Here is a 17,506-nt window from a genome sequence, read left to right as displayed (position 1 = left end):
TTGATAAGGAAAGATGATGATTTTAATTTTTCTGAAAAGGATGAGAATTTATCCTATTTTATAAATAAGGATGATTAATTCTGGCTGAATATAGTTTCTTTTTTTTTTTTTTGGAAATTTGGTATTATGATAAGCATTTGTTATAAAAATTTGATATTAACTCTTATGAATTCTTAGTGTATAAATTTAGTATATTGGAAATTGTTCAGGTGATAATTCTGAGATTTCATATAGGTTTTTGTAAAATAAGAGCTTTGAAAACTCGTTCATTTGTCTGAAAGTCATTATTTACTGAACAAGATAAACTGTTATTCTTGTATATATATATATATAGTTTAGTACTAATTTTGTATTGTGATAAAATGAGAAAGGTTTCATTTTAGATGATTTTCTTACTGCTTTTCAAAGCAACTTTTTAGTATAAAAATTTTAATTTTTGTATTAAAAAACTTGTTTGAAAAATAGTAAAAAAATTATCCAATGAAGCCTAAATTATGTCTCCCATGAGATTAAAATGGGAGCATTCTTTGAGGGAATGGGGCATTAATCTTTGGTTTTAGATGCATGGCGGTGGATGATTTTTTTTTTTAATTTTTTTTTTGTGACGAGGAAGCACTGTTCTTAGGCCAATATAAATTTTGGTCGACTTAGCAAGCAACCCGTATCAATTTACATGGGCCAACAATTAAGTAATATTACTAATGAGTTATTTTGAGATGAAAGTTGAGGGAGTTGAGTGGATATTTGGCGAGTTTAGAAAGTGAGAATATTACTGTCTTATAAGAAAATAACATGAAATCTAAAGAATGACTATTGTAAAGTAAGATATCCTAAGTATCAATATGCTACAAAGGTTTAGGTTTTTTAGAGGATGCTGGATTCAATTTTGTTCATGGGTGGTAGATGATCTTATTAACGGCAAATTATTGCATCAGGTCACCTGACGGAGAGATCCGTTCGGATCCTCTCTGTCTACAGTAACCTGCGCTTTACTGTAGCACTGCTACAGTAAAGCGCAGGTTACTGTAGACAGAGAGGATCCGAATGGATCTCTGCATCAGGTGACCTGATGCAATAATTCGCCCTTATTAACAAGTTGCATTGAGATGTACGATGAGGGAGCGGAGTAGGTTTTTAATGAGTATGAAGAGTGAGAATGGTGTGGGATTTATAAGAAAACAACATAAAATCTAAAGGAATAGAATTGAAAAGTAAGAGATAATAAGTCACAAAGTCTCATTAAATACTCACTAAAAATTCACTTGATTCTCTCCTTGTTTATAACTTGTTAGTAAGATGAGGTGTCATTCAAGCTCACTGCACCGATTTTAAAAAAAAAAAGTCTCTATAATTGGAACTTTTATTTGGTCCGGTCATAAGACGTAGCTCTACGTTCGGCGGCCAATAGAATCGCACCACGTGTTCTCAGGATGGCTCAGTATTTCTCGATTTTGCTACGTATTGGTCGATTTTGCTAGGTAATGGTCGATTTTAAATACCGAGCAATATCAAGCAAATACCGAGCAATACCGAGCAAATACCGAGTAATACCGAGAAATACCGAGTTGTACCAAGTTTTTTAGAAAAACTCGGTACAACTCGGTATTTCTAGAAAAACTAGGTACAACTCGGTATTTCTTGAAAAATTCGGTAAGAAAAAACTCGGTACAACTCGGTATTTCTCGGTATTACTCGGTATTTGTCTTCACAGAGCGGTATTTCTCGTTATTGTCAAGCAATACCTAGCAATACCGAGTAATACATCGCAATACGCGAACATAACATTCCCGGGTTCCGGTCCGAGTCAGGTCATCGGGCTGCGCAGCAAAGAGCAAGAGCACGTGGCGACATGTTATTGGCGGCCGAACGTAGCTCTACGTCCTATCAGAGAACGTAATAATTGTTCCTATAATTGCAAAAAGTTTGCTCTGGCACTCTCAACTTTCATCTCAAGATAACTTGCTATGAAGGTCAAATGAGAGGATATCCAATAATATGTTGAGAACCATCAGAATCTATTCATGCAATTACTTTTTGATTTGTTGAAAACAATTTGTAAAAAGTAGATTGAAGAAAGCATGCAGAGTTGCTCTGATCAAATTGAACTTAAACGTCTAAATGATCTCTACTTTTGCTGAATAAAATAGCCTCTGATTAATTTTTTAATAAAAAAAGTAACAGAAGTCCATTAAATTTATTTTGATATAGTGCAATGTAAATTGTAATTGCTTCATCATAAAATGCATTATTTTAAAAACAAATTTAATAATTTTGAGAATTATTTTAATCAAATTTTATTAGAAAATTATTACTTTTTTAACAAAAAATTTGCAGGGATTGTGTACTATATTTCTTTTCTTCAAGGAGGAAATTATAATTCTCCTCCTTTTTAATTTTTAAAGAAACAAGCTTGAATAGTTGGATCAAAGCTCCTCATCCATCTTAAGATCATTAAAAGCAATGGAATATATGATATTTAAGATCTTTGATTATCAATTTGATGTATCAAAATTTTTTTCAAAGAATAGTTCTAATTATTAGTTCAAGTGAATAAATAATTTTTTTACTATTTTAGGCCAAGTTTAGGTAATTAAAGTCTTCATTTATTCTCTCTCTATTAAAAATATATAGTTGCATAAGAGAAGAGTTAGTTTTACATTCTAAAATCTTCATGAAATTAGTTAGTACATTAGGAGAAACTAACTAGCATAAGCATTAAATGAAAATAGTGTAAATTGATTTAATTTGTTATCATTAGAATCTTAATTTCTTTCTTGATGGTAAACAATTGACTCAAAAAGCATGCCACATTGGAGTCAACCCAAAAGTCAAATGATTTGGATTAGATGCAAGTCAACCTGAATTTTAATCTGATTTAAAAATTATTTGAATCAAATTGGAGTTGAAATTGGCAGTATTCAAATCTAGCCCATTCACAAGCCTACTCCCCTAACTATCTTATGCTCTAGGAATTCACATAATCACATTCATCTTTAAGTGTTTTTTTATTTTTATTTTTTTATTAAAGAAGATAAACTATATCCATAATTCAATTTTTACAACAATAATAATAATAAGAGGTTTTTTGGTTGCCTGTAAAGAAAGTGTAAAGTGTTCAAAATGTGTGCATTTTGAAAATTTATTTTGATTTAAAGTAAAATAATGCAGTGTACAATTTTGATGAATTTGAAATTTATCTTCTAGTTCATTTTTTGTTTATTTGAAATTTCTCTGGTTTGGACAAATTCCAAATACATCAAAAATTCATTGCAATTATTTCCGCCTATTGTCGCCAACCACCACCCACCATCGCTTGCCACCACCAACCACTACCATCGATGACCACCACAACCGACCACCCACTGCAGGCCAACTCCGCAGCCGGCCACCTACTGCATGCCAACTATGCTATCGGCCACCCAGCGCTTGTTGTCACCACCAATCGCCTGCCACCAACCACACCGCCGCCAATACTGTCCATCATCTTTTACGCCCTATCATTTGACCACCTATTACATTTTTGTTACTTCAAATCAAACAATAATAATAATAATCACATACATTACTTTTACGCTCATCCAAATAATTCTGATATTGCATTCTTTTTTCAAGTAATCAAACATCCCCTAAAGCAAAAATAGCACATGTGAAATTGCTAATTAAGCTCTATTTAATAGGTAAAGACTATTAAAATCATTATCAAGATCTTTAAATTTAAATCTCATTTATCATTATAAATGTCATCCTACAAACATTAGAGTGGGCAAAAGTAAAAGAATCAACCTCCCATTTAAAGTCTGTTTAATTTGTAAAGACTTTATAATAATATGACTCTCATTGGAGAAATCAAATTCTTCGCTTGATGAATTCTGCATGAAATTCTACAGAATAGAATAAATTCGGTAAAATGATTTGAAATATATTCTGCATGGCTGCATCATCAGATAACTTGAGCTTCCATGTTGCCACTGGAAAAATCAGTTGAGATCACTTCATAGACTAGTTTATATTATGAAGTCTACACGTAATTGCGTACGCCTGAACAGAACTCCTACAGGTATTTATCTTTGTAGTGATGTAGTTAGAACAAAACTCTTACTGATCAAAAACTACTCAAATTATAGGCTTCATTTGGGACAACTTTCTTATTGATTTTCAAAGCAAATTTTTAGTACACAAACTTCTTCAACTAAAATTTTTAATACTAAAACCTACTTTAAAAAACATAAAAAAGTTCTTGGAAATAAAGCCATAATCAAATGTAGGACCACTGATCATACACTATGAACTACAATAAATGACAAATATTATTCCACCTCTTTAACAACCGCCTATCATTCACTCCTCTTTTAGATTAATTATTATGTGTGGACGCCGAACGCCGTCTGGAAACCAACCGGGATGCGGCACATCACCCCTTCGCTCGGTACTGGGGCTCGGTACTCTTGACGTGATGCATTCTGATTGGTCTCCGGACAGCGTTCTGCATCCGGTCTCCGCACATAATAATTTCTCCCTCCTTTGGCATGCATACACCTAAAGGAATTCAAAATCCACCACCTAGATCTAAAATATCATTTGGTGTATGAAAACTTTAAGCAACCAATTACTTCAAAAATTTGTACATAGCACAGGTTTCAGTAATCATATTTCAAATATAAATTCATGAAACAATCATCACTAAAAATCACAAGAGATAAAACAAGTCATAATCGCAAACTATATGCACTTAACATTGCTATTGAAGGAGATATAAATCAATGCCAATGTCATTTCAGAAAAGGATAGTCATATACAGCCCGTCGGCCCACCATCCTGTACATGTCAATATCAATCTCCAACCAATGTTCAACCAGGTTCCCACTTGTCTTTCAGTATCAATCAATTCAATCAATAGTCAATGCAATAATCGATGCAATGCAATAAGCAATATAAAAAAAATTCTAGAGAGAAACAGTAAGGGAACGAGGTCTCACATGCACTCAAAGCATAATATTTGAAAGTACCAAAAAAAAAAAAGAAAGTAACATCATTTGTATCCTTGTAGCTTCTAATATCAAGATAAAAGTAAGCATTAAATGTTAGTACAACAACAAAAGCATAAATATAAATTGTTTAGCACACGAAGTTTCAACCATTCAATAGAAGGAATGATATGATTAGCTTCTTCGGTGGTTTGTCTTTGAACTTCCATATCATCTTCAATAAATATCATAATTTAGGCTCATCAAGTGAAAGATTAGCAATTTATAATATTCCCATACCATCGAGACTCGAATCCATCTCGAAAATGAGAGAACCTTTGCTCGCAGAATGAGCCACATCGGTGCAACATAGCCACCCTCTTTAACAACCCCTATCATTCGCTCCTCCTTTGTGGATTAATTATTCTGTGCAGACGCTGAACGCCGTCCGGAGACCAATCAGAATGATCCACATTACCCCTTCGCTTGGTACCACTAACGTGGCACATTCTAGTTGGTCTTCAGATGACGTTCTGCGTTCAGCCTCCGCATAGAATAATTTCTCCCTCCTTTGGCACGCATACACCTATAGGAATTCAAAATCCACCACCAAGATCTAAAATATCATTGTTGTAGGAAAACTTTAAGCAACCAATTACTTCAGAAATTTGTACATAGCACAGGTTTCAGTAATCATATTCAAATATAAATTCATGAAACAATCATCACTAAAAATCACAAGAGATAAAACAAGTCATAATCGCAAACTATATGCACTTAACATTGCTATTGAAGGAGATATAAATCAATGCCAATGTCATTTCAGAAAAGGATAGTCATATACAGCAATGAAAAAGTACAGATTGACACTATTTTGAGTACACAGACTACTACTAAATCAATTGGTACCATCTCTACATGACTTTGGTTATGAAGAAAATTAAAAATAAATAAAATAACGATCGAAGATTTATATACAACCAGATGAGACCATCTGGAGGTGGAAAGAATCACTTTTAAAAGCTATAAATAAATGCATTATATTCTCCAATATATGCATCCATCAGTCCATGCTCCACTGCTATATTAGCTACAGCAGGGCGTGGGCGTTACTTTTTACAGACACTACTTGACGGCAACAGAGCAGAAGATATTTCTGCTCCATTGCATTCTGAGCTCCATCCTTTGGAGCAAAACTGGACACTATGAAGTAACTCTGGTGAACAATCACAAGTACAACCTGTATAGGATTACTGACATTTTTAATCTGAATCAAATGTGGCAGGCATAAACAAACATATACTGGAATAAGCAATAAAAAAATTAAAAAAAAAAAAAACATAAAAATAATAAATAATAAATAATGATAAAAAATTATATATATACTGGAATGAGCAAGGAAATATGATTTTAAAGAGAAGGTAGAGAAAGAAATACAGAAGGATGTACAGTTAGGCTCCGCCATTAGGCTAATGGGTTAACCAAGGAAAGAAAATTTTGAATTTACAGCTAGAAACCGTAGGATGTTCAAGTTAGAATCTGTTATTAGTTTACTGGAGTAAACAACGAAATGTAACTTTGAAGGGAAGCTAAAGAGACAAAACTCTGTTATTAGCTTTCCGCTTCTTTTCTACATGCAGATCTAAGGAGTTTAGTACAACTTTAAGAAAAAATTCAGTTAAATGAAGGCTTAAGAAACAGCCTTCTTGGAAAGGTACTTATAGTACCTTAAAAAAAAACATTTATAAATGTTTGCTTTTCTATCTTATCAATTAATTAATTAAATATATCCATTTTGATCATTCTATGAACTCACATCTTGCAACAATTTTTTTATGAAACAATAAAAACCGTTATGATTTTACTAAGCAGTCCATCTTATTTACTCGGACAACACAACATGATACTATACAGTAAAGAATAGTAAAGAATAGCAAAATAGAGAGAACAATGCCAAACAAAGCCTTAGAACACCAAAAAAGTGAAGTTGCTTCCAAACCTATGTAAAGAATTTTACTCAAGAATAGTATAATAGATTTACGATGCACAAGAAGAATCTTGGAAGATAATATATATTTGTAAGAATTCACGTAAGCCTGCTGGTGGAATAACTTCAAGGTTACTTGCTTACTATTAATGCATCCATATTGTTTTAAAAAGTTCATGACTGATTCTTAAAAGGATTAAGGCTGCATAAACTTGGCTTTCATCACCCACATTACAGCTTCCTGTGCCAGCTCTTTAAAAAAAGAGAGCAAATTTTTTTCCAGACAATGATAAAGTTGTACAATTTTTATCTTAACGCACTACAGTTTTTTTATTTTTCCCTTTTGAATGATTTCACTTCAATATCTACTTAAAACCCAGCGGGATCATCTAACATTAAAGGATCATTATACATCACAACCAAACGGCTGAATGAAAAAAATTCTTAGGGGTTGTTTGGTTGTCTAAAAAAGGTATGTAGTATAAAAGGGATGCAATACAAAAAAGGAATACATTATAAAAGGATTACTTTGGAGTTATTTGAAGGAGTGTAAAGTAAGTTCAGGTGAATGATTTTTTAATTTGGTTTAAAATAAAATGAATTTAGTGCATGATTTCTTAGGGGCTATTTAGTTGTCTAAATAATGAATGCAATATAAAAATAATGCAGTCTAAAATGAATACATTGTAAAATGATTGCTTTGGAATTGTTTTCATGAGTGTGAAGTAAATTCAGGTGATTTTTTTTTTTTTTGAAATAAAATAAATGTAATGCAACGTTTAAAGATGGTTGCGACAGGCAAGTGGTGACAGTGGTGGCTGGCGGAGGGTGGCTATCGATGGAGGGATGGCGGCGGCGGCGGTGGTGGTGATGATCAGCGACAGTGGTGACCAGCAGGTAGTGGCCTGCGGCTCTCAGTGGGTGGTGGCTGGCGGTGAGGGTTGGCGGTCGTGTCCGGTGGTAGGTGGTGGCGGCGGCCGAGGACCGTGATGGTGGTCAGTGGTGGTGACTGACGGCAATCAAGCAAGTTTGCTTGCAGTGTAAACCATCCTCGCTTAAAACTGGGCAAATTTGGTTTAACTAAAAAATGAGCTAGAATGGTCTACACTATATTTACTTTACTTTGCATTCCTTTTTCATCCAACTAAAACCAAAATTTTCAAAACACTTGCATTTGAAATACTTTAAACTCTTATGTAATCAAGCTAAATAGCCCCTTAGCAAAATAAGAAATGAGTATTAAACGGACTTTATTGGGATTTGGTTCTAGAACTTGGATAGGAAAATACAAGTTACTTAAAATAAATTAAAATATAAATTATGTTTTAATAAAATAAATTTTTTAAAAGATAAAAAATGGGACATAAAGGAGTTTTTTTTTCAAAAAGATGCGTACTATCCCTAACATATGTGTACACTACTTCTGAAGTTTAAATAAAAGCACTTTTCCGTACATTTAAAAAGAATTAAGTATTTTTGAATAATTAACATTAGAATAGTGACATGCAAAATATAACGAATAACACAAAATCAATGATACACACGTACATATCTACTCAGACGTAGACAGGCAATAAAAGTAAACACTTTGAACAGCTTAGAAACTAACTTAAATATAGCAATCGACCCCTACTCCCCATAATCTCGTTCAGTTTCATTTCTCAGCCAACCATATTTTTCAGTTGGTGTGAATCGTGTGATGCATGAAGGAGAACCGATGTCATAATTTTTCTTTCAATGCTTTGTTCTAATTAAACCAAATTCATAATTTAATAAATTATATTAGTACTTTCATATCAATCTTTTTCAAGGACAATGAAAGTCTTATAAAAGCATGAAGTGATTTTTTTTAAGTACAAATTTAATTTATTAAAAAAGTCTTACTTACCTCAAGAAAAAAGTTTTATTTTATGTTAATTTTAATATAAATTTAATTTATTGCTTCACATATAATTTAATTATTTTATAATTGTTTTAATTAGGATAATATACTAAAATTAATATGATTGTAAAATAAAATGAGAGATCATTGGATATAGAATAGCTTAATTACTTACCTTGAGAGAAATGTATTCACTGAATTTGATAATAGCTTAATTTTACAACACCTCCGAAAAATAAAACTTTTTCAAGGGTACTTCCATGTATCTTGGAGTACTTGCATAAAAGTTGATGAATTTTTTATCAAGAAATGCTAAACTGACCGACGGTGAAAATTTTCACCAATAAAGGTTGAAATTACTTTTTTGCTTCAACAAGATTATATGGCAGCAGCTTAAAATAGGGTGAAAATGTTATTTCACCGTCGTCCGAGGAATCTTCGACATCCCCATCAGCCAACGTAGCATGTATCTTTAATTTTTTTTTCTTCCGGCTACTCTACTAGTTTTTGTATGATTAGACTAGTTAAATCATCATATTAATAATTTAAATTTATCATGATAAGATATTGAACCCCCTGGACCTAGGCCTTCGCTCTTCCACAGCATGCCCTTCACAACATCTCTCAAGCAAGCAAATGCGCACCCACACACATTGTCATGATATATTTCACATAAACACAACCAATTTAGAGAACCAGAAACTTGCAACCAATTCTAATAACTTGTTAAGAAAATATGCAAAATTTTGGTATGCGTTCATATGCATGATAGTTTAAGTTTAGAATTATTTTCCCATTTAATAATATAAATTTATCCTTATGGATATTGAGATAAGTTTATGTTTTAATTTGAGCTAGGAAATATTGATTTTAGACTTATTTTGATACCCTTAATTCTATAAACATAATGATTTTCCTTATAAACATTCCATAGCTGGAATGATTATATTTATAGATTGGATTCCTAACTTCCTCCCCCTTCTCTTTTGTCTCCTTCTCTCCCTCTATTTGCTTTCTTCTACATTGATTATTTGCCCTTCATTTTCTCCTTTTCTAAATGTCTTCATTTGCATCAAAAAACTTGGTATCAAAACATTGATCCTTTTACACGCAACATTGGCACACCAGCATTCATCAATATGCATAGATTTGCACTTTCCTCACACAATCCGGCTGTGTTGCCCTGACTTTGCTGCTCACAACTGCAGGAAGCCTCACGCACTCATACTTCCAATCACAGGCGTTCTCAATTATGACCACTTGTATCCGCAAACCTATGCCCACTTTGTTTTCGTGCTCCCTCTATGTCCTTTCCCACGTGCCCTCTTCGTTCCATACTTAATTATCGCACTATTTGCAACTGTAGCTCCTGTCTCTCGCATTTTATAGCCCTCCTCACACATCCTCTGTCTGCTCAACATCCTTGCCAACTACAGATCCCAAAATCATCATTGTCCTTCTTTGGAGTGATGATTTCACCACTAAGAGAAATTTTCACCAATAGCTGATTTGCTTGAAATTTAGCTTCAGAATCATTCTAAAGATCTGAATGACATTCTCGAGAACATCAATAAAAAAAATCGAATTAATCATTCTTTTTACTCCTGAATGTTTTGGCATGATGCAAATCAAGTAAACAACTCTATATTACGGCATGAAATTACCAACTAGAACAAGATATTGAAGCTTCTGAATTTACTAGCCCACATTGAAAGAACAAAGAAAACACCATCGACCTTCTAGTCGGATGTTCATTCTAGATAAATGCTAAATAAATAATAGGTGATCCAGTTTGTTTGATTTAGTTCAATAAAATGCCTAAAGATCTCCATGCATCGACAAACCTCTCTTCTAAGTTTTCTTGACATGATGCAAATCAACTACTTATTGCGGCATGAAATTACCAACTTCTGAATTTACTAGAAGAACTAAAATAGTCCCACAATGGGGTCGTGGGACTATTTTGATTCCTTTTTAAGGACTTGAAGAATCAAAATGGTCTTTTAATATAGTTGGGGACCATTTTAATCCTTCACAAAGAGTTAAGAAACCATTTTGATCCCTTTCCCAATTAAAAATTATAGATTGAAATTGAATTCTTGGCTCTCTTCCCCTTCCCAGCAATTCCCATATTTTTCTCTTCACTCTCTTCCGCTTCCATCATTTCCCTTATACTTTCCATAATCCAAATCTCATCTCTGTTTGCACCACATGCCCTATCGAAGTATCAAGCATTTGATGAATATGGGATATGGTACAACCTTCTACAGAAATAACAGTTCATCATAGATCATGCAACATGAGCGATAGTTAACGTTTCTTCTGACATCTTCAGGGACATCAAAATAATTGAACAGCATATTTCAATTGTTTGACATGAGAAGATTAAAATTAAAGTCATTTAAAAAAAACTTGCAAATGAAATTTGAATTAAACAGCAAAAGCACCAGCAGAATTTGTGAATCAAACTTACCTCTAAAAATCGAAGATACTAGATTGCAAAGCAAGAAAGGTATGTGACTCAACAAGCGAAGCTGCTGTTCTTTGTCCTGCGGCAATGTACATATAAATATAATAATAATATATATAAATATATATGTGTGCGCATCTGTATATATATAAATAAAAGAGAAAATATATTAAATTGGATGAAACATTAAACCACCAAAATAAATCCTGGTATAACCACCTCAAGGTATTGTTCACCAACTGCTCCTCTAGCTTGCTTTGTGATTTGATCCATTACCTTCACTAAGTTGAGGCGACTGTGCAGGAAGAAGGAACTGTGGCTGAGCTGAAACAGGAGCTGCAACCCCTAGAACCCAGTGTAAAGAACATCAAATTAAAAAAAAAAAAGTAAACAAAATACGATGTAAAATAAAAACAGAGGAAGAACACAATTCAAAATTTTGAAGTTGAGGCATACTTCTTTACTGACTTTGACCTTGTTTTTTTCAACATACTTATGAAGTGTCTCATTTTTCAAGTACAATATACATAAAACATTATTTTAATACTTTCATAAGTATTTGTCTATATGGTTTAAAGCAAGTATAAATATTTGATCCATTTTTCATATCAACAGAACATTACTTGAAGAAGGACTAGAATCCACAAATGACATTTAACCTCATTGTTAACAGTGAGGCCAGGTTATATAAAACCCCAACTGACCATGAAATTGCATAAGGAAGCTTGCCTGAAAACGGTGCTTGAATTACAGGTCGTGCTGGAGCTGTAACTCCATTTATGTTAGGCCCGCCAGGTTGCAAAAGATGATGGCCAGGCATTGCATAGCCCTGTACAGCTGCAAAACCTTGGCCAGTGGGAATTGGCTGGCCAAACTGCCCGTAAGGGTAAATAGTTGCATTTAGTGCTCCAGGAACACCAAACACTTGAACATATTGCTGCGCTCCATATGGATTATAGATATTCTGTGAACCAAAAAGGTACACAAATAATGAGAACAAGTACAAAACAAACTTCGAAGCTCAATTGAAAAAGGCAAAAAACAAATCATAACGGCCTTTGGAACCTGTGGATATACATATTCTGGTCCATATGCTGCATACCTGGATGAAAAATCAATACATATTTAAGAAAAAAATTAAGGAAGAGCAGGTGGATCAGATTTTAACTAAAATGTAAAAAGTCTTTTCCAAGTATCCCTCCAAAAACACAGAACTAGTTAATCAATATTCGATTTAATTCAGTACAACAAAGAACTAACCATCACTATACAAACCTACACTACCATATTTCTTTTTCTACTAAAGAATTATTCACATAACCTCTATATTTCCTTTCTGCATTCTAATTAAAGAATATGCACGTGATAGACCAAGAGTTAATTGGACAAGGTCTGTATTCTTCTGTGAGTTATTCTTTATTTTATTACTACTCCACATAAATAGTTAGTCTTTGAGATAATATGTCATCATTTTGACAGCTGTAAATTCATTCAAAAAAGAACATTCTCAAGAAAATCTGTTAAGAAAACATTGAGATGCCACTAACATGAAATGAGTATTTGACCACTAAAAAGGAAAAACACTAACGCTTGACTTACCCATATGGAGGATATGGAATAGCTTGCTGGTAGTTGTAAGGAAGCGATTGGTGGTAAGTAGATCCTCCAACATAACTTCCTCGTGGAATAGAAATACCACCTATGTAAGGGCCAGAAGGCCTTGGGTGTGCTACAAAAAAAAAGTCAAATTACATGAAACACCAATCAGATTACAACGTGGCGCCTACCCGCAAAACACAAAACTTCAGAAAATCTAGTTGATTTGGAAGCAAGTTTTCATTCTTAAAGAGCGGAAAACAGAATTAGAAATGTCAAGAAAGCTTGCTTTAATAATCAACTGTAGGAGGTGCCTGACATTTGAATCATTTAATGCTGATACTAAAACTAAAGCAAATTGAAAGGTTCAGTTCCTGATTGAACAACCAGGACAAACGTGATCCTCCATTCTATATTTGTATCCGATGATCAGGAAATCTTCACAGCAACAGAACTGGATGTAAACGACTAAACGCCAAAGCCATATATATATGTATATATATCAAAACAACTATGAGCGTGAAGTTAATATAAGGGACTTGAAATATTCAAATCTGGGAACTCAAGCCTACTTTAGCAATAATCATGTCTGTAACCCGAATGATCAATTAGATTATGTGAGAAGAAATGCATGGAAATATGGTTGATGCCAGAAGATATGAAAGCAAGAACTATAACAATAATAAGATGCACTTCATGGATGTCCAGCCATTTAAAGTAGATTGAAAAAGGAAACAACAATAACATTGGGATGAGAAAATGGCATTGGCCTTGAAAAACTAAACTTACAAGACAATAACAGATCTCCAAAGCTACTTATGGATTGGTCAAATTCAATGCTGGTATCTTCACATGTGTTCTATATCTGAACAGATAAAGTCAAAGAATATCAATTTATTCGTTTAATCAGCTATAAAAATTCTTTTCTAGAGCCTCAATGAAGGGTGCCGTGAGCTACTGTCAGGGTGCATAAGGACAACTTTAAAAACTGTTAGTTTAACATAATTATGCAGACAGCTAATTGTTAGGTTGGAAAGTCAAAGATGATTATTCATAAATCATTTATTTAAAATCCCGCATTAAGCATTTTCCTACAACTACTTCCTCCAGACTAACACATCACCTCATTTGAGTAATCTGAATTCAAATCAAATAAAATACACAAAAAAGGAAATGTGTAAGAAAATTTAACGATTGAACCACAAATAACACTCAATATGATAAAAAAAAAAATAACACTCAATATGATAAAATGAACAGCTAATCAAATGCCACTCATAGCTCTTAGATTCCATTCAAACCCAAAAAATAGATGCAATCATGTAAACATGTCAAGCACATCAAATTAAGTTAGCGAAGCTGATAGTTTTTGTTACAAGTTTTGGAGCTAGTACTTGTTCAAACTCAGGTATGCAGCATCTGCAACCAAATCACAAAAATTATACCAAGAGATATCAATCATCCTTGGAATACCTGAAAATAAACATCAACTAAAAATGATTCACAACCGCTTTGTCTACTCTCCTCAAAATCTCCAGACTTTTTTTTTTTGAAATCAGCATGTGCCCCCCTCCAAAAATTTAAAATTTATTTATATATCATTTATTATTATCTTTATAAATATAATTTCAAAAAAAATACTCAATGTGTGCCCCTCTAAAAATTTAAAATATATATACATATACATATATCTATTGAATAATGTTAATGATACTTTTTTAAAAAGCAAATTTGTGCCCCCTCCAGAAAAATTTCCTATCTCCACTGGTATGAGGTTCAAATTTGAAATTAACATCAACGGAAAGAGTGATTTGACTAGATGACATTAAGTACATTTTAGCATTAAATTTTGTTATGCCCCTTCAAAGCCTCAAATATGTCTTAGATAAGAATAAGAAACCTCATAATACTTTTAGATCAGCTTTGACGAAAATACTTGGTCAAACTACAGTTACTACACTTATGAATGCTATTTGAGTACCTCTTTACAATACAATTCTTTAAAAAAAATATTTAACCTCCCTCAAACCCTAGTTTTCTTCTCATTTACATCATAAAAGGTGCAATCTTCTTTGATTTATTTTAATAATTAAAAATCGATGAACACATAATGCGCATCAACTAATGTTCATATCCCAAAAGACCAATTGCACGTGAAATCCATAATGTTTCAACGAGGAAGCTGAGCATCGCTATAGCTAAACATTGAATAGCATCCCCAACAGAGATAACAACTTCCACAATTAGAATGCAAATATTATATGTGGCATTATCAGCCATAGAATCCCAACATGGCAACTTCTGCACATAAAGCATCAGATGAAATAACCAATGGTGACCGAAGACAAAGTAAAAATATTTATACAGTCTACGAAAGCTGTTATAGTTTGGGTCCCATGTGCAAAGTCACGATAAATTTCAGAGTAAGGAGCATAGCAAGAAGGTGAATTTTCCAATTATCAAGGATACAAGAAAATTCTTCAGTTGTAACCTATGTAGGAGCGACAAAACTATCATAATACAAGCAGATATATGAGAAATATTTACAATTGAGCTAACACCACATGCAAAACAAAACAAAAATTAATGAAGAATTAGGATTCATAAAATTGGCTATAAAAAACTACACATCATCATCAAAATTCAGAAAGGTCCAATGTAAATTTCTTTTGTGACATGCATATGAATGAAAAACATTTCAGAATGAATCAATCAATCAAATACAATACACTAAAGATAAATGAAATGCAAAACTAAAGGAATCCGTTAGGGGAAAAAAGTATCAAACATACCAAGAAAATAACAGATTGAATAGATGCTATCACACAAATAACTCAAGCAATAAATCAAAAGAGGCATACCATAAGGTGGAGCAGGTTGAAGCCGACCAAATGAAGCCAAATTACAGTTAGCTCGCCTTCCATCTATGATCGGGTTCGGGTTGGCACAAGCCCTAGTTGCAGATTCAGGGTGCCGAAATGTCACCTACATCCTCCATAGAAATCCATCATAAAAACCAATATAAGTCACCTGAAACTACGAAAATAAAGGATAAAATCTTTCTCCACTATTTCCAACCAAAAAAAGGACCATATTTGACTCACAAATCCATATCCCTTCGACCTCCCCGTGTACTTGTCAGAGATGACAACGGCCTCAAGAATCTCCCCGAACTGCTCGAAATAGAGCTGCAGCGTCTCGCTTTGCGTCTCCCACGCCAATCCGCCCACGAACACCTTCGTATAGGTGGTATCGCCAAAGAGAGAATTTAAGAAATGAAGCCGAGGGCTTGAGCTCGATCCCGATCCCGATGCCGAGCCAGGCACCTGTGGGTAATATGCCATAGACTTGCACCGCACACAGAAGAGGAACGTATTGAACAGAATATACAAAAAGCAATTTAGAAACTGAGAAATTGAATAACGAACTAGAAAACCCTAGATCATATAAGAGCGACGCATCAGATTTATGTCGTCGGGGGATGATATTGAGGCAAACAAGGTATGGATTTCAAGAAGATCATGAATCATGACAGACGACGGTGAGAGATGCGAATTCGCTGGAAGTTGAGAGAAGAGGCGAGAGGAGAGAGCAGAGAATGTCAATATAAATTACATAAGGGTTCCGAAAAACAAAAAACATCCAAATGCAGGGGGTTTGTTAGTGCTGTTTGATTTGCTGAATTTAGAATGTAAATTAATTTAAATATAGAATTTTATATTTTTTGGTATTTGTTTTTAAATAAAATAAATATAAATATAAAAAAGAGTGTATTTGAAATATCTCAGATGATGTATTTGAGTGTATTTGAAATTATTTAGATTTATACCATTTCCAAATATACTACAAACACATCATCATTATCACCATCGCCCATCAACGTCATCATACTCCTACCGAGAAATTATTATGTGTGGACACCAGACACAGTTCTAAGTCCGGAGGCGAACCAGGTGCATCCACGTCAGCGGTACCGAGCGAAGGAGTGACATGGCGCATTCTGGTTTGTCTCCGGACATCATTCGGTGTCCGCACAAAATAATTTCTCCCTCCCGTGGACCAACACCCCCAAATAACTCCAAAATATTCCCTTATACAACATTTCTTTCACATTACATTCTTTGTACACTGCATTCTTTTTTCAGGCAACCAAACAGTCGTACTCATGGGCAGAACCATAATTTTCAATGGGGGCATTGAAAATTATGTCTGGAGATGAATCAGGTGCAGACAGTTAGACACGTAAGTGGTACCGAGACGTGGTACCGAGCGAAGGGATTACGTGACGCATTCTGATTGATCTCCGAACAATATTTGACGTCCGCACAAAATAATGTCTCCCTCCCGTGGGCCAACGCCCCTAAATAACTCCATAATATTCTTTTACACAACATTTCTTTCACATTACATCCTTTTTAAACTGCATTCATTTTTCAGGCAATCAAACAATCGTATGGTAGATTTACACAAATTTTCAAGGCTTAGTCATGATTATTTTCATAATTCTATCAGTTATTATAGAAATAATTGCCTCAAAAGTATGGAAAAATATATGAAATTTGAGGAACTAATTCATATAATATTTGATCGACGATTACGGCCAATAC

General features: G+C 33.7%; 1 protein-coding gene across 2 annotated transcripts; it reads right to left on the bottom strand.

Moving 5' to 3' along the window:
• Positions 1-5,747: 5,747 nt before the first annotated feature.
• Positions 5,748-16,566, bottom strand: LOC110109994 (probable RNA-binding protein ARP1). Of its 2 annotated transcripts, none has more exons than XM_020841261.2 (8): positions 16,004-16,566; positions 15,761-15,884; positions 12,903-13,032; positions 12,369-12,405; positions 12,033-12,267; positions 11,523-11,648; positions 11,307-11,382; positions 5,748-6,204 (listed from the first exon to the last, which is right to left on the bottom strand). In XM_020841261.2, the coding sequence occupies exons 1-6, from the start codon at positions 16,241-16,243 to the stop codon at positions 11,551-11,553; spliced, it is 864 nt and encodes a 287-aa protein (XP_020696920.1). In that variant the 5' UTR covers positions 16,244-16,566; the 3' UTR covers positions 5,748-6,204; positions 11,307-11,382; positions 11,523-11,550. The 2 variants fall into 2 exon arrangements, with proteins under 2 accessions (XP_020696920.1, XP_028557137.1); XM_028701304.1 differs by having other exon boundaries at positions 11,523-11,639.
• Positions 16,567-17,506: the final 940 nt, after the last annotated feature.

The sequence above is a fragment of the Dendrobium catenatum genome, unplaced genomic scaffold (assembly GCF_001605985.2).
Source record: "Dendrobium catenatum unplaced genomic scaffold, ASM160598v2 fragScaff_scaffold_1676, whole genome shotgun sequence".
NCBI classification, from domain to species: domain Eukaryota; kingdom Viridiplantae; phylum Streptophyta; class Magnoliopsida; order Asparagales; family Orchidaceae; genus Dendrobium; species Dendrobium catenatum.
Note: the sequence above shows the minus strand (reverse complement) of the source record. Positions and strands in the feature narration are given on the sequence as shown.